Source organism: Pelodiscus sinensis, chromosome 10 (genome assembly GCF_052426305.1).
Source record: "Pelodiscus sinensis isolate ZL-2025 chromosome 10, ASM5242630v1, whole genome shotgun sequence".
Lineage (NCBI taxonomy): Eukaryota > Metazoa > Chordata > Testudines > Trionychidae > Pelodiscus > Pelodiscus sinensis.
Window position 1 is genome coordinate 20,431,880 of NC_143061.1, and position 25,077 is coordinate 20,456,956.

A 25,077-nucleotide genomic window follows, 5' to 3' on the forward strand; every position below is an offset into this window, starting at 1 on the left:
GTTTTAGAGGCCTTTAGCAAGCCAATCTGCCTGAGCCAACTCCCTCCCATCTGCTTCTAATTGTCCTGCCACCCTCTGCTTCTATTTAGCAGGTCTTTTGTCCTTTTTGGGCTGCCTTTCTCCTACTCTGCAGCAGCCCTCTGGCCTAATCCTGCCACACATCCCCCTCCCCTGCTAAACACCATGGCTACGTCTACACTGGCATGATTTTTCGAAAATGCTTTTAACGGAAAAGTTTTCCGTTAAAAGAATTTTTGGAAAAGCACGTCTAGATTGGCAGGATGCTTTTCTGCAAAAGCACTTTTTGCGGAAAAGCGTCCATGGCCAATCTAGACGCAGTTTTCCGCAAAAAAGCCCCGATCGCCATTTTCGCGATCAGGGTTTTTTGCGGAAAACAGTACTGTGCTGTCTACACTGGCCCTTTTGCGCAAAAGTCTTTCATAAAAAGACTTTTGCCCGAACGGGAGCAGCATAGTATTTCTGGAAAAGCACTGACGATCTTACATGAGATCGTCAGTGCTTTTCTGGAAATTCAAGCGGCCAGGGTAAACAGCTGGCAAGTTTTTCCACAAAAGCAGATGATTTTGCGGAAAAACTTGCCAGTCTAGACACAGCCCCCAGGGTTCGGCTATTTGGTTTGGAAAACAGTGCACCTTTGACAAACCATCTGCGTTCCCATTCTGGACTCTCGATCTATGTTGAACATGTTAGAGAAAAGAAACTGCCCCCCAGTAAAAAAGTTTGGCCAGGCCGCTCTTGACTCCTTGAGAGAAATCGGCCACACCCTTCCTACATTCCATTGCCTTTAGAAAAGGGGAAGGTGTGAAAAGGGGAAAATAGCCTGACTCTCCCACCCATCACTTTGGCGTGAGAACTGCGGGGCTTACCTGGTCGCATCAAACCTGCACAGTTTCGGCCCAACCCCTGGGACACAGACCCCCCCACTTGGTGACCATTGGGCCATATATGGTAATATGCAAGCGCGGGAAAGCGATGTGCAGATTTGGGGATAAATACCCATGGCAGTTTGCTCTAGGAGGTCTTCGCAACACACGTACCACCGTGCGTGTGCCTTCTCGTATACTTCCAAGCGCTGCCGGCCTGATCAACCAACCAGCCACCTCCCCCAACTCTCGGGCGTAACCAAGGCCTTCGCAACAGAACAAATATCTGTGAAATGTTCCGTGTGCTGTTTAAGTTGGTATGTATGATTTGATTTTTTCTTGTTGTATAAGCTTAGTGTTGTAGTTGTTTGTGGGTAATACATAAGAGTTTATAGTTATCACTGTTATTTTATTACTGTAGCTGGATATTTTAAGATTAGAGACTATTCCCCTCGCCATTCCCATCCTTATATCTCTGACACGTTTTACTAGAAACCATAGAATAAATATAATAAATACTGTAAATTCATTATTAACACGGTCTATTAAAAATCTTAGAATAAATACTATAAATTCACCACTGTCATAAATAAATACATTTTATTTGATAAAACTGTCCACCTGGTTCTGTCCTTCCCCCCTTGGGTATTCATTATCGGACCTGTGATTCTCGCGACAGAACACAGAAGTGGAAGGGCTGCAGGGACAGGAACCACCTGGTTACCCACGCTGTTTTGGTGCATCTATTGCAGGGGTTCATGATAGGTGACAAGGGTAAACTTCCGCACAAGAAGGTAGTAACGTAGGCTTTCCATGGCCCATTATACTGCAAGGCATTCTCCCTCTATCACAACATAATTTTGTTATAGTAAACCTCTGTAGTCTTACTAGGTGCAGTAGAAAACACATTGTGATTTTGCTCGATCATGTTAGCTACTTCTGCCTGTTGGCCCGGGGTCAACTCGGGATATTTCCACTTGCTTTTGTGGGCTTTCCCCTTGGGGCAGTGACCCTAGAGCAACCAATGGCACTTCTCTGTCTCACCAGGGTTTCAACAGTTTGATGTGATATTCTTGCTCCAGCTTCCTCCAGTCAGGCTGATGAACCTTGTGGTCCAACAGCTTCTATCACTTCATATGGCCCCTGTCACCTGGCTAGTAGCTTATTCTCCACTGTTTGCACTAGCACCATTGTTGTATATTGGGTTGTAGATATAGATCTTGTTGTCATGGTAACTGAGTAGGTCACCCGGGTCAGCCCAGCTAGTCTGGGCTTGTTCTAGTGAGTTCTGTGCTATGCAATAAAATGGACACTTGCACCTACTCCAGCTCTCTGTCTTTCCACTGATTTATTCCTGTGCTGTGAAACTCCCCACGACATAACAAGTGGCGACCAGGGTGGGATACCTGTGCTGCCTCCAGCAACAAAAGAAGTAGAAGTCAATGTAAGAAAGCAAACTCTTTTTGGCTGTTCTGGAAGGTGGGGGTAAGAACTGACTGCTACACTGTGCAAACTGAAACTAAGATCAAGGAGCCCAGAGACTGGAAAAGAAAAAAAAAGGGGGAGGGGGAGGGAGTGCAGCAGCCATGGCTACACTTACAGGGCCACTGGGACCTTTTGAGGAGACTTTAGAGCAATGGCAGGTATATACTGAGCGTTTTGAACTTTTTGTTATTGCAAATGACATTAAAGAAGAGAAGAAGGTGCCAATATTTTTAAGTGTTGTAGGGGCTAAGACCTATTCTCTGCTACGCAGTTTGCTGCTCCCTGTTAAGCCAGAGACCAAATCTTACAGTGACATTGTGGAAATCCTGGGTCACATTATGCTCCAAAACCACTGGTAATTGCAGAAAGGTACAGGTTCCATAGCAGAGACCAAAAAGAAAGTGAAACAATTGTACAATTTGTAGCCAATTTGAAAAAGCTTGCTGAACACTGTGAATTTAAGGAGATGTTAAATGATGCCATACGTGACAGGTTAGTGTGTGGCCTGCACAGTGAAGCTATACGGAGGCGTCTGTTAACAGAAGCTCAGCTCACCCTACAGAAGGCCATTGATATTGCGGTCTCCATGGAACTGGTCACACAGGAGGCACAATACTTTAGTAGTCCCAAGAACCTACTCACAAAACAGTGGGGAGCCAGGAATGTTACCGCTGTGGAAAGACAGGTCACCATTCATCAGAATGATGGTGTAAGAACCTAGTGTGTCGACAGTGTGGAAAAAAAGGACACATTGAGCGTGCCTGCAAACAAAAGAAAAAGAGGCCTGTGGTCTGGTGGAACAAAAAGGAAAATCTGCATACCTTCGAGCAGATGCCTGATGATCAAAGTGACACCTTGTCTGAAGAAGAAATGCTATGCTATGTTTTGTCTTTGGAAGGGGGCTCCCATGAATACTGGGTAACCCCACTGTTGGATGGCAAACCGGTACGCATGGAAGTGGACACTGGTGATCGGGGCTTTTTTGCGGAAAAGCACGTCTAGATTGGCCACGGACGCTTTTCCGCAATCTAGACGTGCTTTTCCTAAAATGCTTTTAACAGAAAACTTTTCCGTTAAAAGCATTTCCGGAAAATCATGCCAGTGTAGACGTAGGCCACATGTGTCATGTGTGAGGGCCCCTGCTCAGGCTGGCCTCTTGCCCCCCCTCTTCCCCAGGTGTTGGGGCTTGCAGCTGGTTTCTGGGGTAGGGAGCCCAGCCGTGGACTCCTCCAAGGACTCCCCCTACTGTTTCTGCTCTAAAGCTGTGCTGATTTACTCTCTGGATACACCTACACTGCAGGCTTCTTACATAAGAACTGTTTTGCACAAGAGTTCCTGCACAAAAATTCTTGTGCAAGAGTGTGTCCACACTACCATGTGCTTTTGCACAAGAGATGTGCTTTTTCACAAGAGCATCCATGGCAGTGTGGACACTCTTTTGCACAAGAAAACTCTGATGGCCATTTTAGCCATCAGGGTTTCTTGTGCAAGAAACCTTTGTTGCCCATCCACACTGCCTTCTTGCGTAAGAGCTTTTGCACAAGAGGGCTTATTCCTCATGGGGAGAGAAATAACTTACACAAGAAACCCTCTTTTCTGATGCTTTACTGTAAATTTACTTGCACAAGAACACATGTGCAGTGTAAATGCTCTGCATGTTCTTGCACAAAAAGCCTGCAGTGTAGCTGTTGCCTCTGTCTCACCTTCCATCCTCTCACTCTCCCCTCCAGCCTCCAACTGGGGAGGCTTTTAAAGGCCTCTAGCAAGCCAGCAATGGAGTCAGCTGGCCCCAATCTTCCTGAGCCAACTCCCTCCCAGCTGCTTCTAATTGTCCTGCCACTCTCTGCTTGTATTTAGCAGGTCTTTTGGCCTTCTGGGGCTCCTTTTCTCCTACTCTACAATAATCCTGTGGCCTGACCCTATCACATAACACTTTGTACTTGTGGATGTGACTGTGGTGATTGTCCTTGGTCTTTATGTTTTCCTAGAATCCAATTGTGAGACAAGTACCAAAGATGATTTTTAGAGTCCTGCAAATCCACAGTTATATCCACTTTGCATCTGTGGATATTCTCTTTGCATTCACACATGTGAATGAGGATATCTGCAGCTCATTTTTGTGGATAAGGATGTAGCTATGGATACAAATTTTGTATCTAGAACCCTGCCAATTTGTGGATATCTGCTTTATATCCATGGGTACCTTTGCATATATGGATGTGGATATCCACAGATCATTTTTGTAGATTCAGATGCGGATGTGGATTCCAGTTTTATATCCTCTAGTGCATGGGTGGCCAACTTACATGTGGCTCTTTGATTAAGGAAGTGCAGCTCCTGCTGCTTCTGAGCCATGTGCCCGGACTGCTCATGGCTGGCCACTCTGCGCATGCGCCCCAGCACCTGGGGGGAGAAGCGCATGGCAGTGGTGTCAGTTCCAGGACCCAGGCATTAGAGTGCGGGGGAAAGGGGAAGGGTGTCTGACTCTGTGGGAAGGGAGGGGGATTGGGTTGGAGCTGTTGGGGGAAGGGGGAGAGGGAGGGGATGTCGGGTGGAAGCATCTTTAACTCAAAGTCTTCGTGGGTTCAGAATAAGGCAACCAACACAGATGTCATATTTAAATTCCAGGGGAGGGGGGAATCAGCATGTACCTAGTTTACGCTGTGTTCCTTTAAAGAAAATTCAAAGGCTGTTGTTTCCCAGGCTGAAGTAATTATTTTGAGATATGAGTCTCTCCCTTATTGTTTTTTAACCTCTCATAATTGCAGTCTGGGACAGACCTGAATATTTAGACCTATAAAAAAGCCATAATCTTCATAAGTAAAGAAAAAAAGAGGAAACTATACCAGAGATCTACAAGCTGGAGTGAAACAGGCACTTCAAATTGTGCTAATTTACTTCTCAGTTCAGTTTAATTTTAAAAAACTCACAGGACATAATAGGGCAGTATTAAATTTAAAACACATGGTGAGGATGCTTTTTTTTTTTTTTAAGTGAGAGAATATTACTGTATTTTTAAAGGGTTTTTTGTTGTTGTTGTTGTTTGTTCCTTGTTAAGTTCTCTGAAGATCTATGGACTGGGTATGAATTTTTTAAGTGACTAGAGACTTTTTTATTGGTTTTTGTTTGAAATGTCCTGTAATGTTATTTTTATCACTGCATTTTGTGTACTATCTCTATGTATCTTTCTATATATAGATATATAAAAATAAATACATAATACGTGTCTCTTTGCAGTTTATCCACCGCTATTTTGACTCTTCATCTCTAACTGGTTGACCACCTGTGCTCTAGTGGTTTTCACTCAGTTGAGCTTGAAACTGTAGCAACCAGAGTTGTAATACAATATCAATCAGTTTAAACAAAATAAAAGGCTGCAGGGGTTAAAAGCAAGCTTTGTTAAAGAGCACTGAAAATCTGAATTGCTTTTAATAGCAACAAAGGAATAGGCAATGGGAAAGGGCCACAAGAGATGAGTTTTCTACAGAATGAGTAACACTTTATTACTGGTTTCAGGTTTAGAAGAAATTGCTTGGTGTATGATGAATTTGGATTGTCCCGTGTCAATGTAGGAATACTGTATCTTCACTGAGTTACTGTAAAGTTGGCTGTGTGGGTATATGGAGTTAATTAGGTTGCAGAGTTGTCTGGACTAGGAGGGGTATTCAGGCAGAAAGGGAAGAACAATAGCTCAGCCACTTAACAATACCCAGGACTCCTGACTCTTAGCTCTCAGTACTTCTGAGCTGCCTGAAAAGGTCTACTCCAGCTTGTCTCAGAAAGCACAAGAGAACCAAGGACTTTGGCTGGATTGAGAGATATTTCTTGAAGGATAGGGGAAAAACATAACAAGAAATTAAATGGTTCAGACAGAGACCCAGACCCCAGAGGATGTGGATCTAGGATATGAATGGCCTATTTAGAATGATAGGTAAGGTCAACATGTGTGTAGATCTTGTTTTATTTTAAGAATCTTATTTTCTTAAGTTATGGTTGGTTTCTTCTGTTCAGGTACTTTTGTTGGAGAGGCTTTTGTAGGTCACTTATTTCACCTTTGACTACAATTTTCTGAAGAAGAGGAAATGCCCCTGCCCAGTTGGATCTGTTGGTGTATGCAGGTTGGATCCACAAGATACTATAGGACAGGACTTGGTCTAAGTGTAGGAGAATCACTGGATTCCACCCTAGCACGGTAAAAGCACAAGGCCTTGTACCTAAGGGATGGGCTACTGGGTGCCGCTAGCCCTGTGACTCTGTAGAAAATGAACACCGACATCCAGAACAGTTCAGAAGTTGGTTCAGCTTCTTAGTGTGCATGTAAATATACTGTGATCATTCTAAACCAGGTCCCCAGCTGGTGTAAATTGGTGCAGCTCCAGTGAAGTGAGTGGATTTATGCTGATAGATACCGATTGAAAGTTATTTTAATATCTGGAGATTTTTAAATGTGTGGTGTTCAATAATTGCAATAATTTATGTGCACAGTCTATCCTGAAGAGAGCAACCTCAGGAGAGGCAAGTTCTGTAATAGCTGTAATGTTATAAGTTCAGTGGTAACCATGTCAACTAGACTGTCACTATGGCTACGTCTAGACTACACGCCTTTTTCGAAAGAGGCTTTTTCGAAAGATACTTTTGAAAAAGCCTCTTTTGAAAAAAAGCATCTAGACTACAATCAGTACCTTTGAAAAAGCAAGCCACTTTTTCGAAAGAGAGCACCCAGGCAGTCTAGATGCCCTCTTTTGAAAAAGCAAAGTTTGCATTACATAGCACCTTTTTTCGGAAGAACACTTTCAAAAAAAGGCGTCTTCCTCATAAAATGAGGTTTTCCGTGGTTGAAAAAACTGCCGTGTTCTTTCGATTTACTTTTGAAAGAACACGGCAGCAGTCTAGATGCAGGGGAAGTTTTTCGAAAAAAGGCCACTTTTTTCGAAAAATCCCTGTAGGCTAGACACACCCTGTGAGACTGACTAAACTAATATAGGCAGTGAACCTTTGAACATGCCTGAACTAGAGCAGAGGTTCTAAGCCTTTTTTTTTTTCTGAGGTCCCCTTAACATACTAGAAAAACTCAACAGGCCACCAGTGCCACAACAACTGGTTTTCTACCTCTGAAACCCAGGATCAGTGTTCTGGGATAGGAAGCAGGTCTGTTTCTTGGGGCCTCATATCACAGGGGACCCTCAGGAAGCTAAATTGCTTAAGCTTCAGCTTCAACCTAGATGACAAGGTTTGGGCCTGGGCTTCATCCAGATGCATTGGGGCTTTCTGCACTGGACCCCAGTGAGTTTGCTTGCCATGCTAGTTAGCTAAAACATGCTTGAAAGTCCCTCATTAATGATTTTTAGTTGAGAACCAATGAACTAGAAGTGTTCAGCAGCCGCATTGGTATGGGGTGGTCTACACTTTAGAGCACGGGTGGGGAACCTCAGGCTTGGGGGTCGGATGCAGCCCCTGGCTTGCCTGGATCCTGTCCCCAAGGCTCAGGGCTCCCTCCCAACATAATTGGGGAGTCCATGCTGCTGCTCCAGTTGCACCTGTGCCCCATGCTGGGTCCCCCCTAGGCTCTGGTGTACAAGGGGAATGTGGGGAGTGTCTTTCTGCTTCTTGGAGAGCCACATCAGTGTACACAGTGAGGAGTGAGGATTTGTTTTTTTGTTTTTGTTTTTGTTTTGTTTTGCTTCTCACTTGTGTGTGGCCCCTGACTGATTTTTCTGTGGGTCAGTGGCTCCTGCCTCAAAGAAGGCTTCCCACCCTTGCTTTAGAGTCTCCTGCAGCTGTAGCGCTTTAGTGAAGACCTTACCTATACTGATGGGGTGGGTTCTCCTTTTGGCATAGCAGTAGCAGTATAGATGGGACTCAGAAGCTCTTCTGTTGACATAGCACTGTCTGCACCAGGGATTAGGTCTGTATAACCGTGTTGCATAGTCCATGCAGTTCTCATTGGTCAATTGTTCTGGCCAATGGGAACTGTGAGGATGGTGCTGAGGGGTAGGGACAGTGCATGGAGATCCATAGCTGCCTTCCTGCAAGGGATGCACAGATTTTCTATGCCTCCGAGTGAAATCATTATACTGACTTAAATCGCTAATGTAGACCAAGGCTAAGCGTGAACTGACTGTTCAAGCAGTTAAAATCTTTTCTCTTGACTATGATGCCTGACTAAATATACAGGTTGGACCCATCTGGTCCGGTACCCTTGGAATCAGCCTCGCTCCTGGTGGCTCTGCCAATCCCGCGGCAGCCTGCTGTCCCATCGGAGCTCCTACTGGTCCCACTGGCTTTGCAGCAGCCCTGCCACCATGTGGGAGCTCTAGGTGGCCCTGCTTTGCTGCAGGCTTTGGTGTCCTGCTGGCTCTGTTGCCCTGCTGACCCTGCTAGTCAGCTTCTCTCCAAGCTGCCGGCAACCTCTGCTGCTGCGGTTTTCTAGTCCCACAACATATTGTCAAACCAGCGTGTCCTGGAGCATAGAGGTTCAACCTGTAGGGACAGGAAAAAAGACTGAGTCTTGGCACAGATGCTTTATGTCTTTCAACTGATGTATATTAAAAATACCATTGCTCCCTGGCTGTCCAAACATTTGCATATTTTAATTATGCTTAATTAAATAGTTGTCATTCCTGAGGAATTTTAAAGTAATAAAATTATTATTAATACCAATCGGTACATCTACGCTGCATCCCTAGTTCGGACTAGGGATGCAAATGGAGACGACCAAAGTAGTTAACGAAGCAGGGATTTAAATATCCTGTGCTTCATTAACAGGATCTTTCCAGCACGCTAGTTCGAATCACAGCTGATTCGAACCAGGAAGTGCGCACCGGGATGCGTTAGTTCAGACTAGAGCCCTTAAATGAGTAACATAATCTCGCTGGCACGCACTTCCTAGTTCGAATCAGCTGTGATTTGAACTAGCGTGCCGGCGAGATCATATTAATGAAGTGCGGGATATTTAAATCCCCGCTTCATTAACTACTTCGGTCATCTCCATTTGCATCCCTAGTCCGAACTAGGGATGCAGTGTAGACGTATCCAAGTCTAGTAAAAATGGCAGACAATCGGTTAATAAGTGCTTTGGATCTGCTTTGTTTCCTGTTCAGTAGTAGCAAGAAGCTCAGGCACTGCTGGAGGACCATCTGCTGCAAGGACAAGGAAGGTCAGAGAAAAAAGTAAGCTACTGTGATTGAAGGGTGAAAAATGCAAGGGCAGTGGTTTCTACCCCAAGGATTCTGTCCTAAATGTGTCCCTCACTCCAAAAAATGAGGAGGACCTGGGATGCAGCCTGTTATTTCAGATTTGGGTGATCAGAAAAAATCACCAGAAAACTTACAGTACTGTGGGTAATTTTGATTTACAAATATCCTGGTAATTAAGATTTAAGAAGACATGTATACAGTATTGAGTGTTATTTAAACACCAGTTTTTACTAAAACAAGTCCTGTCAGAGTTGCCAACTCTTGTGAATTTTCCTCACAACATTTGATCTTTTTCTTATTCATATATCCTGGATGGATATGGTGAGGTGAGATACTTAGCTCTTATTGTACAAGGATAATTAAGTATCTAACCTTTAAGGCAGAAATGGTAAAAAATGTTGACCCAAAGGCATCCTAAATGGGTAAAACCATTTCCCCTCCTTCCAAGACACAGAATGAGTTTTCAGACAATCTGGAGGCCTGATTCACCATTTACTAATGTTGTGGGTATTGTTGTGCTGACTATTGGGTGAAACCTGATTGAAGCTACTAGTGGGTGTGACAGCCAGTTTTCATTTAGGGTAAATGTAAGAAGCAGTTAAGCTCCTTTGTGGAAGAGATAGCTGAAACAATAGGTATCACCATCCAAAACATAGGCTACATGCAAGGCTGCATGCATTCTGCAATCTGAGCTGAGTGGGCAGAAGGATTTGACTAGGGACTGAATGGAAACATGGAGGCTGGGTTGGGGTGGGCAATAATTTTTGCAAGGGCAACACCCCATGAATAAGTTGTCACGGGCTGCACATTTCTACTGTATTAATGTAGGGTATGTCTATACTAGCTCATTAGTTCCAGCTAGGTAGGCAAATGAGGGAAACCGGGGTTGCAAATGAAGCCCGGGATTTAAATATCCCGGGCTTCATTTGCATCTTCCGGGGCACTGCCATTTTTAAATCCCCCTTAGTCCGAACTCCGTGCCCTTGGCTACACACGGCACGGAGTAGGTAGTTCGAATTAGGATCTCTAATTCGAACTACCGTTACTCCTCGTGGAAGTGCAGGAGGTACCGTAGGGGGTGCAGGCCCCGGTCTGAGATGGAGTTTGGGTGCAGGAGGGTGCTCTAGGTTGGGCAGAGGTATGGGTTCTGTAAGGGAGTTTGTGTGCAGGAGAGGGTTCTGATCTGGGGCAGAGGTTTGGGGTGCAGGAGAGGGTGTGAGGTGCAGGCTTAAGCCAAGAGGCTTAATTTCTAAGGGCTTCCCTTGTCCTGCTTGCAGGCTAGGGGCTTTATCAAGAAGTGCATGATCAGAGTCAGACTGTAGAAAGTCAGCTAGAATAAGGTAGATTGAGTTCTGCCTGTCTTCTCTCTCTGTGTCTCTGTCTCCCTTAGGGTTGCCAGATGGTTTCAACAAAAATACTGGACACACTTGACATTACATCACAATCTACATTACATCTTATTTAGAAATAACGGACATTTATATTTTCTCAATTTGTTTCCCAAACAGAAAGCTCAAATACTGGACTGTCTGGTTCAAAACTGGACACCTGGCAACCTTAGTCTCCCTCCCTCCCTCTCCTTGGTATACTCTAGGGAGTTATTTTGAAATAACAAGTGGAGTGTCCACACTACCAGGCTTCAGAGAGTGTTTGCTTTCTGCTGTGTTCTAGGAAAGAGAACTTTGTGCCTTCTTTGTGAATAAACAGGACTGAATTAGAGAAATACCTCTCTCCAGCATCAGTTGCTTCTTCTCATGGAAACAGTCTTCAAGACCCTAAAATAAATGTTGATTAACAACTCAGGCCAAACAGAATTTATCAGTCTACAATTCACATTGCCATCTGTACTCCTACTAATGCTATAATCAACTAGCAGCTTTAAAATAAATGTATTATGTAATCTACAAGTTCAGGTTGTATAACTGTTTACATGGACTAATATCTATACTAAGTAGTTTGAGCACCATGTCATTTTGAATCACTATTGAGCACTTTGTATCTTATCATCTAGTTCAGCCACCTGATCAGGATGTTTTCTATGTTCTTCCTATAAGTAACCCTGTAAGTAACCCATGTTCCTCTTCCACTGTGGGTTGCCCCCAGGAAGCATACAGATCAGTGCTATTTAATCAAAGGTCTGTACTAATTATACTGCACAAGAGGATTTGCTTACAGCAGGGGTTGGAAACATTCTCTGGGTCCGGGGCCACTGTCCCACAGAAAACTCTAGTGTCTCTCATTCTTGATATTTCTCAATGAACTTCCATTTCCTGGTATGGCGTAGTGGGGGTGCTGTCTGCTCTGTAACCCGGGGTCCCCCTGCACTGTGATGTGAGATTCTCTCTGATTCTCCCAAATGTGTATTAACCCAGACACCAAGGCTCCGCCACCCAGGGAGAGACAAAGCGAGGAAGGCGGAGACCAGCACCTGGCTGGGGAACAGGGCCTGGGAGGGGGGCAGTGGCTGTCTGGGAAGCATGGAGAGAAGAGGCTAAGCGGAGGGCCAAGGGGCGATGGGCCCTAACCCTAGGGTCTGAGGCATCCTGGCCCTGGCCCCTGTAGCCACATCACATATGTGCTGTGCTGTATTCTGAAGGAACAGTAAACCCCTCTCTATTCTACGACTGGTGGAGTCTGTTCTTGTGGCTACGGGGGTGCAGGAACGGAGGAACCCCAACTGCGTTGTCACACCTGGTCTCTTCCTTTTGATTCTCTGCAGGTTTCATGACTTGAAATTTCCCTCATCCTAAGGCATTTTCAGGATGGCTGAGATTTCTAAGAGTTGCTAATATCTACAGTACTATGTATTCATTCTTTTCTTCTTGTCCCAAAGAGTTTCCCTTAACTCAATTTCTCAAGCCTTGTTTAAACACAGCAATTTAATGGCATTATAATTACCAGTATAATTTTTCCTGTGAACGCTATCATTTAGAATAAAAGTGTCCTATTTTTTGGTTTAACTTAATTTACTTTGAAAATTAATTAATTAAACTAACCAAAGGCTGCTCTTATTGCAAATGACTGTGTCCTCAGGTAGAATTGAACCACTTTTTCATGTAGGTAAGTCTTTAGTCTCTTTGTTTGGCTGTCTATGCTACAGACCTTACACTGCAAGGCAGGGGTGGGCAAAATTTTTTGATAGGGGGCTATTCCAAGATTTTGGAAAGTGGCCTAGGGCCGTACTTTTCTAAAAAGGAGGGGTGGGGTCTGGGTTGGAGGTTGGGTGCAGAAGGGAGCTTGGGATAGGAGATGGGGTACAAGAAAGAGTGTTGGGGTCTGAGAGGAGTTTGGGTGAAGGAGGGCAGCACACAAAACTTCCCCCTACCCCAGCACAGAGAAGCAGGTAGAACAGTCATCTGCTCTGAGCTCTGGGGCTGCTCCCTGCCTTTTGGTCCAGTGGGCTGAGCTGCAGGCTGGACTGAAAGGGTTGGTGGGCCATATCCGGCCCCCAGGCCGTATCTTGCCCACCGCTGCTGTAAGGCCTTCAATCACCGTCTCAATGCCAATGGCAGACAGCTCTCCTGACAGCTTAATTAAATTATCCCTAAGGAACAATGATAGGGGAGCTTTGGCAACTAAACTTCTGGTCCAGGTATGTGTTACTCCACAACCCTGACCAACAAAATTTTTATCAACAAAAATGCTAGTGATGATAAAGCCTTAAAGACTTTTTTTCTCTATGCTGAAATTTAGTGAGCTTTTTATCTTTAATGAGAGGGCTTTATTGGGCAGCAGGAGCAATCAGAAGTGTTGCAAAGCCAAGTGTTTTTTTTCCCCCAGTACCATAGAACCTTTGTCCATCTTTGTCATTGTAACCTCTCAGTCTGGAATCTTTGTCTCAGAGTTCACCTATTTTATTTTTCCATCTGTCTCCCCTGCTTCTCACTACTTTTATTATTTCTCTTTTCTCTTGTTTTCCTCCCTCCTCTTCCTGCTTCTCTCCCCTGGCATTCACACCTTTTTTTGGTTAAGCAAAACAGAAGTTTGAGCAAGGAGATGAGAAGGGAAGTGATAAGTAGCAATCAGAGGGTTTCTGATCTAATGGCTTTCAGTTCTGGAGTGGCATTTTGTTGATTCTCTTGGCCTAAAGCAAGAGGGCACCTAATTACATCTTGCCAAATAAGGCACAATACAAGCTGCACATTTAAATGTCTCTGATGTGCTGCCAATGTTCTAACAAACGGATCCCACAAAGAAACATTCTTCTTTAGGCTATGGTAGACTTTATGTTCAGAGTTGAGGCATGTGCTCAGAGCAAGGGGTATGTAATCCCTACGTAATCTGTTTCTTCACCCCCTTTTCTCTTTCTCTCCTGCAACCACACTCTCATCATAACCACAACCAAAGAGGATAGCAGCATTCTGGGCACAGAAATTAAGCTGCACTTTGACACTTGACACTGTGTCTTGAATGCCCTCCTGGGTGTATAGTAAGGAGCATTGTAGACTGCTCCTTCTTGCACGAAAGCCCCTTGCGCAAAATGGCAGTTCATTAAGTATGCAAATGAGGCATGGCGATATTCATTTGCATATGCTATTGTGCAAGAAAGTGCAAAGTAGATGTAGCCTAAGAGAGTGTGGCCAGCCCAAACCTAGGGCATATGTTTTAAAAATACCACCCCTTTGGTGCAATCTACTCTGTATGAAAGGGGGAATTTCTATGGCCTATGTTTTACAGGAGGTCAGACTAGATAGGGTAGGCAATAGGCTCACTGTGGGCCAAATCCAGATTGCCAGATACTTTTGAATTGATCCTGAAATATTTTTTGTTTACTTATTATTACCATTTTTTATTTTATTTTATTTGGAATCTGGACTATGACTATACTTTGACCAAGAAATCTGGAGCTTGACAAAAAAATTGACTATCCCTGGACAAGATGAACACTATAGCCCCTTTTAACCTTGGAATCTATGAATTTGGTCTTTCAGAAGTATTTTTTTAATGAACCTCAGGAGTAAATTCTTCTCTTGGCAGAGATGGTTGAACAGTGTCAAGAGTGCGGGTGAGTCCTTCAGAAACAGCAACATCACCTTACTTTTGATGTTGGAATCTTATCAGGGGGTTCCCAGGATTCCTGAACCAGTTTCCTGTTTGTGTGTATCTGCCTCATTAATTTCCCAGTTTGTTATTAAACTCTTTGGACCAAATTTATGTTCAGTGTAAGGCAGCAGTGTTACAGCAGTGATGAATCTTGTCCATTGGCAATAATATATTCATTGATATACCCAGGCCTGCTTATAGGGGGAGGGGAATAAAAGGAGGCAACTACCCTGAGGCCTAGCCATTCTAAAGGGCCTGGGGTTCCTGGCCATCACGTGGCAGCTGGATTCCCAGGCCATTTAAATTGCCACTGGAGCCCAGGATAGTGTGCTCCAGGCAGCGCTAAGGGCTGGCTGGGAGGAGGTATGACATGGCACAGTCTGGGCTGTGCTGAGGACTGGCTGTCCCAACCCCACCCCTTCTGCCTGTTACCCCACTCCTTCTGGGAGTGTGGAGCCACCGTCCCACTCTTTGCCCAGGGACCCAGCAATTCTGTCAGCCTCTCTGCCCATACCTTTCAAGTTGAGGTTCCAACAGCAATATTCTGTTTATGTGCCTGATATAGTCAGCATATCTGTATTATGTGCTGTGGAGTCACTTGCTAAAGAATGCCATGAGGGGTTACCTGTGCCTTCATGTCAGGGGCAAAATGAACTCCCCACAGGCACTGCATCTTGAGGGGGAAGATGGTTGCTATGCTGTGCCTCGCTTTGGCCGAATTCAGTGTGTTCTCCCCTCACACAGAGGACCAGCTCTTCTGCCACTATTGTGGGGGCAATGTGTGAGAGGGGCATACATGGTCACATGCCCCATCCCTAAAATGCTGAGGGAGTGGCAGAGTCAGAAGGGAAGTGGCACAGCGTACAGAGCCTTTCCTCTCTCAGGCAGCAGCTGTGCTGCACTGGGCAGCATTTCAGGCAGGCAATGTGTCCGGAGACTGCCGGGGAAAGTGCCTTGGAGAATGCACAATGAAAGGACAGAGCACCCTCTTCTCCATCAGGTAACGTATTATGGGACAGATAGAATGTGGAGGAGGAAACAAATCACGTGGGTAGTCACATGGTTCCCCTCCCAGCTGGTACCCCTTTTTATGTACCTTCCACTGGTAACCTCATGACCCATTCATCACCAAAGCCATTCTTTGTGCTTAAAGTTAACATGCGTAAGTGTTGGGGGCCTTGGATTGTGTCTACGTCTATAGTGTATGATACACTTTCAAACTTGATTATGGTTTTGGATGATACTCCAATAATAATAATTTTACCTCAGCCAATAATTGAATTTTTTGGTTCAAGCTGAAATGATAAACCAAACTACAATGGTTTGGGTCAAATTTGGGTTTTGGTTTGTTTGCTTTTTAAAATGTTACATTGTCTGGTAGCTTTTTACTCCTTTTAATTTTATTTTTAAACTAATTTAGCTAAATTTTTAAATGAAACATCTCAAAATGAAAAGCCAAAATGTATTTGGCTGAAATGATATGCTCAGTTAATCAGCCTGAATTCAGGAATGGTATTAATTAATCCAAAAATTGATTTTTTGGTGAATAAACATATTGCTAAATAAATAAAAAATTCACCAAGCTCTTCCACTACCACTATAAATAGTAGTAATAACAGTTTAAATGTGCATGAAATATTTTACAAAAAATTTTGCATTTTTTTTAAATCACCCATTAACAGGTACCAAGCATGGAATATTTCAGTCCAAAATCTCTGTGTGTGTGTGCACGCAGAAGAGAGAAAGCAGTTTATAGTTGCCCCTATATGTCTTCATATAGGGGCACTGAGGCACAGAGAGGGAAAATGTTTCAAATTGTTATATTACAAGACAATGATAGCGTAGGGACCAGAACTCAGGTCTCTCAACTCTGTCTCTTCAACCAGAAGTAATTGTTGCCTCAGAGTGTAATATGTGTTACTAGACAAAGAACCATCCTCTACTGACTTTGAAATGCTACAACTATTGCTACCATGTGTCAGTTGGCCGAAGTTGGCACAATGTAAATTGAAGAGAATCAGTCTTATGTACCACGTTATTGATAAAAGTGGCACTCCAGTAGCCATCTGTCTTGATCCAAAAAGTATTTCCATGCCCAAGTAATTGTTGTTGCAGGAACTTGAGTAAATGCAACACTAAGGCTCACTGTAGCCAGCTAACAGGTTTTTAAAGGTGTAAAAGCTGTTTATCCTAGTTTTTAAAATGTAGTATTTAAAGCATATTAGTTAATACATTTTGAAACCCAACCAATTTTCCTACTTTAGATATACTCACAAAGTTGCAACAGTGCCAGTCTCTGAATGATCAACTCTTAATTCACTAAAATCAAACTAGGACACAGCAGAGTCCATGTTGTTCCATTTCTCAGCTTCATTGATTTCTCTGCTGTCTCCATCTATCTGTATCTGTAAACTTCCCATTCATCTCAACTTGAAATCCTGTTTGCTCTTATCCTCTGTAAATATATGGAAATATACTCAGCTTGGGATTCTGATTGGCTAGCTCTCTTTCAAGTTCTCTTGTTCAGTTCCTGCTGTGTTGTTCATGCCCTCAAATGGCTTGGAAATGTTCTCTGGGAAATTGATCCTGCAAGGTACTCCCACTCTGCTCCAAGTCAGGAAAGCACTTAGTCATATGCTTAAATTGACTGCAGTGGAACCGCTGATAAGCTTAAAGTTAAGGCAAATCTGTGTGTGCTTTGATGGATTGGGGCCAGAGTTCTCAATATCTTGAAGGATCAACCCTTATTCAGCTAAGATTCCCAAACACATATAGAGAACAAAAACTCAACTGCTATATCCGAAAGCAGAGCAAAATCCTACATTGTTATTAATCCAAACAAAGCTATGTTGAAATGCCATCTTCTGATGCTGAATAAGAGGTCAGGTTAGAATCAACTTCATGCAATTTGCACAGATAATACACAAAGGCTGTGTCTACACTGGCAAGTTATTCCGGAAAATCAGCCGCTTTTCTGGAAAAACTTGCCAGCTGTCTACACTGACCGCTTGAATTTCTGGAAAAGCACTGACGATCTAATGTAAAATCATCAGTGCTTTTCCGGAAAAACTATGCTGCTCCCGTTCAGGCAAAAGTCTTTTTCCGGAAAACTGTTCCAGAAAAGGGCCAGTGTAGACAGCACAGTAGTGTTTTCCGCAAAAAAGCCCTGATCGCGAAAATGGCGATCGGGGCTTTTTTGCGGAAAAGTGCGTCTAGATTGGCCACAGACGCTTTTCCGGAAAAAATGCTTTTCCGGAAAAGCGTCCTGCCAATCTAGATGCGCTTTTCCGAAAATGCTTTTAACGGAAAACTTTTCCATTAAAAGCATTTCCGGAAAATCATGCCATTGTAGATGTAGCCAAAGTGTGTTACAGTAGGGAGGGAAGAGAGGGTGAGAATGCACAAGACAGTTGACTGGATTAAAAGCAGGTTGTGTTTCAAAAACAGTGAATCTTTGTGGCTTCATCTAGACTGCAAACCTCTTTTGAAAGAGGATTTTTTGAAAGATACTTTCGAAAAAGCTTCTTTCGAAAAAGAGTGTCTAGACTACAGCTAGTACTTTTGAAAAAGCAAGCTGCTTTTTCAAAAAAGCTTCCATGCAGTCTGGATGCTCTCTTTCGAAAAAGCACAGTTTGCATTACATAGTGCCTTTTTTCGAAAGAGCACTTTTGAAAAAAGGCGTTCTTCCTCGTAAAATGAGGTTTTCCGTGCTCAAAAAAACTGCCACGTTCTTTCAATTTACTTTTGAAAGAAATGGCAGCAGTCTAGATGCAGGGGAAGTTTTTTTGAAAAAAGGCCACTTTTTTAGAAAAAACCCGTAGTTTAAATATACCCTGTGAGTGCTGACATTTAGATTGAGATGGATGGGTACTGGAGTACCACCTTGCTGTACATGTATGATTGGTTCTCTTTTATTTAAGTGCACACTGGTGAAAAAGAAAAAGATTCCATTCGGGCCCTTTTCAGTGGTTGCCACTATGAGATGGAATGTTCAGTAAGCTGATTAAATGCCACCTTTTAATTGGCAATGTGTACCTCATGCAGTATGCACAGTAAAGTATGTATTGACAGAATAGAATAGGAATTTGTTTAGATAATTGAAATTTGGTTTCAAAGTGAGACTCTGTAGAGGGGGAAACAAAAAGCAAACAAAAAACCCTTCACATGTCTTCTCAATAAGAGCTAAAACTCTTTCCCCTACACACATCTTAGTGCATTGCCCTTTATAATATTCCATCTTTTTCTCACTCTTTTGCTATATATTGAGTCTTATTATTGCTATCATTTTATTATCACTGTCAATAATTAACTTACAGATGATTTCCAAAGGAATTTTAATTGTCAAAATCTTATCAGTTACTTTTGCAATAGCATATGAGGTGTTGTAGCAGTGTTGTTAGTCTTTAAGGTGCCACCAGACTTCTTGCTGTTTTTGCTGAAACACTTCTCAATCCTTAGAGTATGTGCTAGACTATTTTTTGTTTCAATTAAACTATCTGTTTGATTTTGCCTTTAACTGTGACCATTCCCAGGTCACCACTAAATGCAGTTAGTATCTTTCCCAGGCCTGAGGAAGAGCTGTGTGTAGCAGGAAAGCTTGTCTCTCTCATCAAGTTGATCCAGTAAAAGGTATGACTTACCACACACTTTTACAATGTGATTTTTAAATAGCTCTTTTTCCAACTATGGAACATTAAGCGATTTGTCATATAATTATGGCAGAAATAACAGATAAGAAACAGGAGTTTAGATTAAAAGGATTTGAATGATGTAGCAAAAGACTGCAGATATGTCACCTGACAATAAGTATTGTCATCAGGTTGCTGTTACTCTTCTACTTGTGTCGGGGTGATATCTCAGAGAGAACTATTATTAATTAACTAGCCATTCCCTGGCTGCTGTACACTTGCATTATCCATGGCAACCATTTTCAGTGTAAAAAGATTTTACAATCTGCCTGTGAATATGTATGTACTTTCCCCTGATAGAGTAGTAATAAACTGATAGGGGCTCAGTATAAAACTGGAGTTTTCAAGTTGGACCTTAAGGGGTGAAGGGCCAAAGAAGAGCAATGCAAGGACAGTGAAACAACGGAGTTTCGAGGTACATGTTTTTCTTGATAGTTTTAAAGTTTTAAGAGATTCAAGACAATATATCACATAATAAGGTTTGTACTGTAAATCCTCATTTTCATTTTCTCAGTCCTTGAGAAGTGCAGCGCTGCAATATCATATTTCTTTCTGATTTCTTGGACAAAACCTTTAACCATATTCAAAACGCTGAATGTTTCCTTAATGTGTTCCCGAGCCACACATTTGTGGAATGGGTTAACTGAGAACTTCCGCCAGGAATAGTTGGATTATAATTTCTTTATTTCATTGAACAACATTTTAAATATATAGTTTAACACTGTATCATTTAAGAATATAGCTTTCAATATCATAAAACTATTGCAGGCTGTACAATATTCCCTGGGAAGCCAAGAATGGTTATGTTACAGAAAACGCTGAGGAAACTTTATATACATGTTTAAAATGTGAATGAATTATGCAATTTATAAAAGTATCTTTGATTAATCACCATACTGAAAATTATATATTAAATTTTATCCTAGCTTCTCCTTTTCTTTGAAGAATGCTGTTGTTTTGAAACTGATCTTTCTAAATAAGTTAATAAACTTCCTCTTCATTCCTATGACTGGAGGTTTTTAAGTGAGTGGGGATAGGGCAGGGGAAGTTACATGGAGGCTTCAGTGGGAAGAGCACAACATTTAAAATGTTCTCATAAAAAAAAAAAGCTTTTTCTCTGGTACTGCTGATTATTGGAACACCAATATAAGTTTTTTAAAAATACCAGTACAATGAGTAGTACTATACTATTTCCATTGTTCTTATTTTAACAAAATAAAAGAAAGTTATGTCTTTGTATTTAAGCCAGTTTTGTCATATAAAATGTTTTAAACCAAATGAAAAATGCAGTTACTGTTGTTGGTGCATTGATCTGGAGATCAGAGATGTTTTAATGAGTTTTATTGCTGGCATATAGTTAAACATTAATGGTACTATGTTGTTCTTCACACTGAGATTGAGCAGTTGGCTGTGCAGCCCGAATATTTGAGCAGTAAGACCTGGTCTGCACTACAACGTTAGGTCAAGGTAAGACAGTTTACATCAATTTAACTTTGTGAGCCTGATCTACATTTGAACTTTCTTTTGAAATAACATCCCCTGCAAGGTTGAATTTACAAGCAGAGCATCCACACTACCATTATTTTGAAATAATGGGCTGCGGAATTCGAAATCTGTACTCCCGCTTTTCATGAGGAGTAACGCTAATTCCAAAATAGTTATTTTGAAATAATGGTAGTGTAGATGATCCAGTTCCGCTATTTTGAAATAATTATTCCCCAGAGTAATTTGAACTAATTATCCCTTCCTGGGGCTCTAAGTCCAAAGTAACGTTTCCACATTAATGGAGCCTGCCTCGGACTAATTACGAGGCTTCCCCATAGTGTGGACACACTAGTTCAAATCTGTTAAATCGGAAGTTATTAAACTGAATTTACTAATTTCAAAATAGTTTCCTAGTGTAGACATGGTCTGATGTCTAATGCAGCTTCCACTGAAGTAACTCACTTACCCTAACTCCATCTCCACAAGAGGTGTATAGCTCTTTATGTAAGCTCAGTGTCTGGTAGAGTAGACACTTGATTACATTGTTGATGCTTTTCAGAAGCCATCCCACAGTGCTCCACATGGACAGGTAAATCGGTGCAAGCACTCTTGGGCTACGAGTACACTGCAGTTATTCCAAAATAGCTTATTTTGAAATAGCACATCTGCACTGTAGGGAAGCCTCAAAATTAGTCTGAGGCACGTTTCCCTAATATAGACATGCTATCTTTATTTAGAGCCCCAGGAGGAATAACTTAGAATGGCCCTGGTGAGGGGCTATTTTGAAATAGCAGAAGTGGAGCATCTATACATGCCTTATTTTGAAATAGCTATTTTGGAATGGGTGTTATTCTTCGTAGAATGAGGTTTACAGATTTCAGAATAAGCAGTCCATTATTTCAAAATTATTTAGAAATAATGGAATTGCTGTGTAGATTTTCGCAGTTATTTTGGAATAACGCCGTTATTCCAAAATAACTTTCCTGTGTAGACACACCCTTGTTGAGGACAAGCACAGCAGACACAAGAAGTATAGTGTGGTTATGCAAAATAAGTTTAATTACTATGATGACTGTAAATTGACTTAGGTAAACTTAATTATGTAGTGTTGACTTGCCCTAACCGTTTGTCCATTGTAGCACTTTTTTCCAATTTTATTATGCAGGCTGTTGTTCTGGGGATCTTGTCAGATCAGCTGGTACATTTATCCTTGCAAATCATAGATGTGCAAACCAAAATATTAATACAAATTCTACAGATAATCATTCTGAATCTTGTGGGACCTTAAAAACTAACAGATTTATTTGGGCATAACCTTGTATGGGTAAAATGCATGCCAGATGCATGACAGAGGCCCTCTGAGGCTTGTCACCATTCTGAATCTTGTGTTCATTTGTGTCAATAGGAAATACCTTGCTTTGCTACTGTGGACTGAGAAAAAACAAAATTGGAATGTAGAAACTGAGTCACACAAGGAGATTCATGCATTTTATATAGCCATTGTGTTTCTAACCCCACTTGCATCATCTTCTTTAGGTATTACAAACTATCTCTCTGTCCTTTTCAGTGTGCTACACCAATTTAAAATCAGACTAATTAGTCACTTCTGCCTTCTCAGAATTAGACCTCTTAAGTAATTTTCCCTGGCTTAAATCACAGTGGCTTATCTTTACTGATATATAACTTAAACCAACATTTGTGTCACCATTGACCCAGAGTATAGTTATTATTTCCACTATACTTGGCAGTATATAATAAAGTTCTTCAACATTTGTATAATTTTTTGACAAAATTTGTCCTGAACAACTCACACAAGAAAACTTCAGTTGGGTGTTTTTTGTCCCCTCCTCCCCCAAAAATTAAAAATAAAAATTTAGGGCATTTTGATTGCTGAAAAAATTAACAAAATAGTTTGTTTTTGCAAGGAAAAACTGAAAAAATTAATGGAAAATTTAGCCTAAAAGGATATAATTTTTTTAGAAATTTGCCACAGCAAATTAAATACACTTCCCCAACCAGTAACTCATTTTGTTCTGATCTGAATGCCAGAATATTACACTTTGTGAGGTTTAGGTTATATTTTAACTCCTTTGGCCAAAGAGCACATTTTTAAAGTAAATATTTGCTAGATATTTAGTAAAAGGCACATTCCTGAAACTTTGTATGTGTCTTGATGTTTACAATGGTATTTATCTGTGGCTAGGATGGGAAGGAAGAAGTTCAGTGGATTAGAAATCTCCCTGATTGTCCTATTCTGTTTGGTGGTGATTGTAGCCTGCATTCTGGTTGCACTTTTAGCAACAGGACATCCTGGACTCCAAGGTAACAGCTGCTATTTATCATGATTATTGTAGAACTCAAAGTTCAAGCCAGAAATAGTCCCTGAATTTGAATTGCTGGAAGAGGGAATAGATTACATTTGATTAACAAAAAAACAATGGCATTGACACTTACAAGTCTAATCAGTGCCCACTGAAGTCAATAGTAGTCATCCAGAGGAGCATGGATCAGGCATGCAGACAAAGTTCAGGCATGAAAGGGTGTAACATTAAGTCTGTTTATATGATGACCCTTAAAAAAATCAGTGCTTTTATGTATAGATTGTATGTAAGTTCTCTGAGACTGCATCTTCTTGTGGATTGGTAATGTCTAGCACAATGGGGCCCAGGTGTTGATGAAGCACAGTGGTTTCTCCCTTTTTACAGATAACAAAATGTATCATGAGTAAAAAAACCTAAACAAATTAAGAATGTAAAGCAGATAAATGTAAATGCAACTCCTCCCCTACCTACATCTGTGCTGTGTATTCCTTTTTTTTAATGAGGAAAGTGGAATTTTAATATTTTGAATAAAAACCAATATCTCTCCAAAACAGAGAACAAATTTAAGAGTTTTTTATGTCAGAGAACAACTCCATGGAATTTCTCCAGCCCATATTCCTACACAGTCCATATTCATGGAGTATGAAATACACTTCAAAGATTTTGACCCATTCAATGACTGTATTGATAAGATGCATTAATATTGTATCAGACGATTAAATATAGTTTGGTCCTTTGATGTGAGTCCCCATGCTTTATACTTTTAATTAATTAGTTATACCATTTAGAATGGCTTGTGAACCCTAATTTGTAGCTGAATGCAAACTGATTTATTTTTTTACGAGATTCTGATAAGTATGGACAAAAATATTACAAAAGATGAGAGGGTTTATTTTAATGCATCAATGAATCAGAAGAAAATTTGGTTTAGAAATAGGCTAGCATACAGAGCCAAATATCCAAGAATCCTCTGTTTTGATATGGTCATATTTTGCATGCTTCACTTGCACGTGAAGACTGGGTGATTAAGCCCACAGTTTGGGCATGTCAATGGCAGTATGTATACAAGTAAATTGACATATGCTAACAAAAAGTGAATATGCTCAGGTATTAGGAGCACAGCTGCTCACAGAGACAGATATTTGCATATATTTGTATCAGCTGTTGTAACTGAACATATCACCCTGGCCTGCCAATTAAACAAAGAAACAAAACCCCATTATATAAGGCTCAGGTTGGGGAATCCTGATTAAAATCAGGAATAAGGGATCTTTCGGAAAAGGCTTTATTTTCCAAAAGATTCCCATCTAGACTGCCGCTTTTTGCTGGCAAAGCCCCGAGCCGGAGAAAAGCGGCAGCCATGTTTATGCAAATGAAGCGGGGAAGATTTAAATCCCCGCTTCATTTGCAATTGCGCTGTGTCTAATTTGCATCCCTTTTACAGAAAAGGGGTGCAATCTAGACACAGCCTTAGGGTAAATTAGAGCTAAGTAACAACACAGAACACTGAAAGCCAGGACTGGTGGCTGTAAACAAACTTTATGGGACTTCAGGAAACTTGGGCACATGCATGATAAGTGGCCATCTGGCTAACTAAAATCATGTCACAACACAGGTGTTGCCGAACCAGAAAGTGCTGGACTAGAGAGGTGTAACCTGTACAACTTCTAATAGGCACTTGCAACAATCCTGACCATCTGGCAGTGCAGGCTCTTGGCCTCCTGAAGCTTACTAGTGACTAGCATTCCTCAAAGTTAATTATAAAAATATTTTTGGAACATCTTTAGATCCCTGGGATATACGTGTCTCTGAGGATGCCCAAAATCTGGATATTATGGAAGGAGGCATTTACAGGATAGGAAGAACATATAAGAGCAGCAGAATAATAGCATGAAAATGGAGCAAAAGTCCCTCCATTTTTAATACTGGGTGAATTTTAAATGAAGTGATGTGTGATGAGAGTTACAGGACTTCT

General features: G+C 41.7%; 1 protein-coding gene and 1 long non-coding RNA gene across 5 annotated transcripts in view; one reads left to right on the plus strand and one right to left on the minus strand.

Moving 5' to 3' along the window:
- Positions 1-2,322: 2,322 nt before the first annotated feature.
- On the minus strand, positions 2,323-17,038 carry LOC112545853 (uncharacterized). Its single transcript, XR_003089405.3, has 3 exons — positions 16,883-17,038; positions 11,292-11,340; positions 2,323-8,849 (listed from the first exon to the last, which is right to left on the minus strand). It is a non-coding gene; the product is annotated as an uncharacterized LOC112545853 (long non-coding RNA).
- SI (sucrase-isomaltase) overlaps positions 15,461-25,077 on the plus strand; it is a 177,506-nt gene continuing 167,889 nt past the window's right edge. Inside the window, exons 1-5 of one of the 4 annotated variants that reach the window (XM_075937870.2) lie at positions 15,461-15,608; positions 19,174-19,237; positions 20,692-20,763; positions 22,187-22,317; positions 22,985-23,103. In XM_075937870.2, coding sequence (XP_075793985.2) covers positions 22,986-23,103 — 118 coding nt within the window. In that variant the 5' untranslated portion in view covers positions 15,461-15,608; positions 19,174-19,237; positions 20,692-20,763; positions 22,187-22,317; position 22,985. Of the gene's footprint in view, positions 15,609-19,173; positions 19,238-19,509; positions 19,712-20,691; positions 20,764-22,186; positions 22,318-22,984; positions 23,104-25,077 lie in introns of those variants that run through there. The other 3 variants (XM_075937869.2, XM_075937872.2, XM_014573793.4) reach the window with 3 other exon arrangements.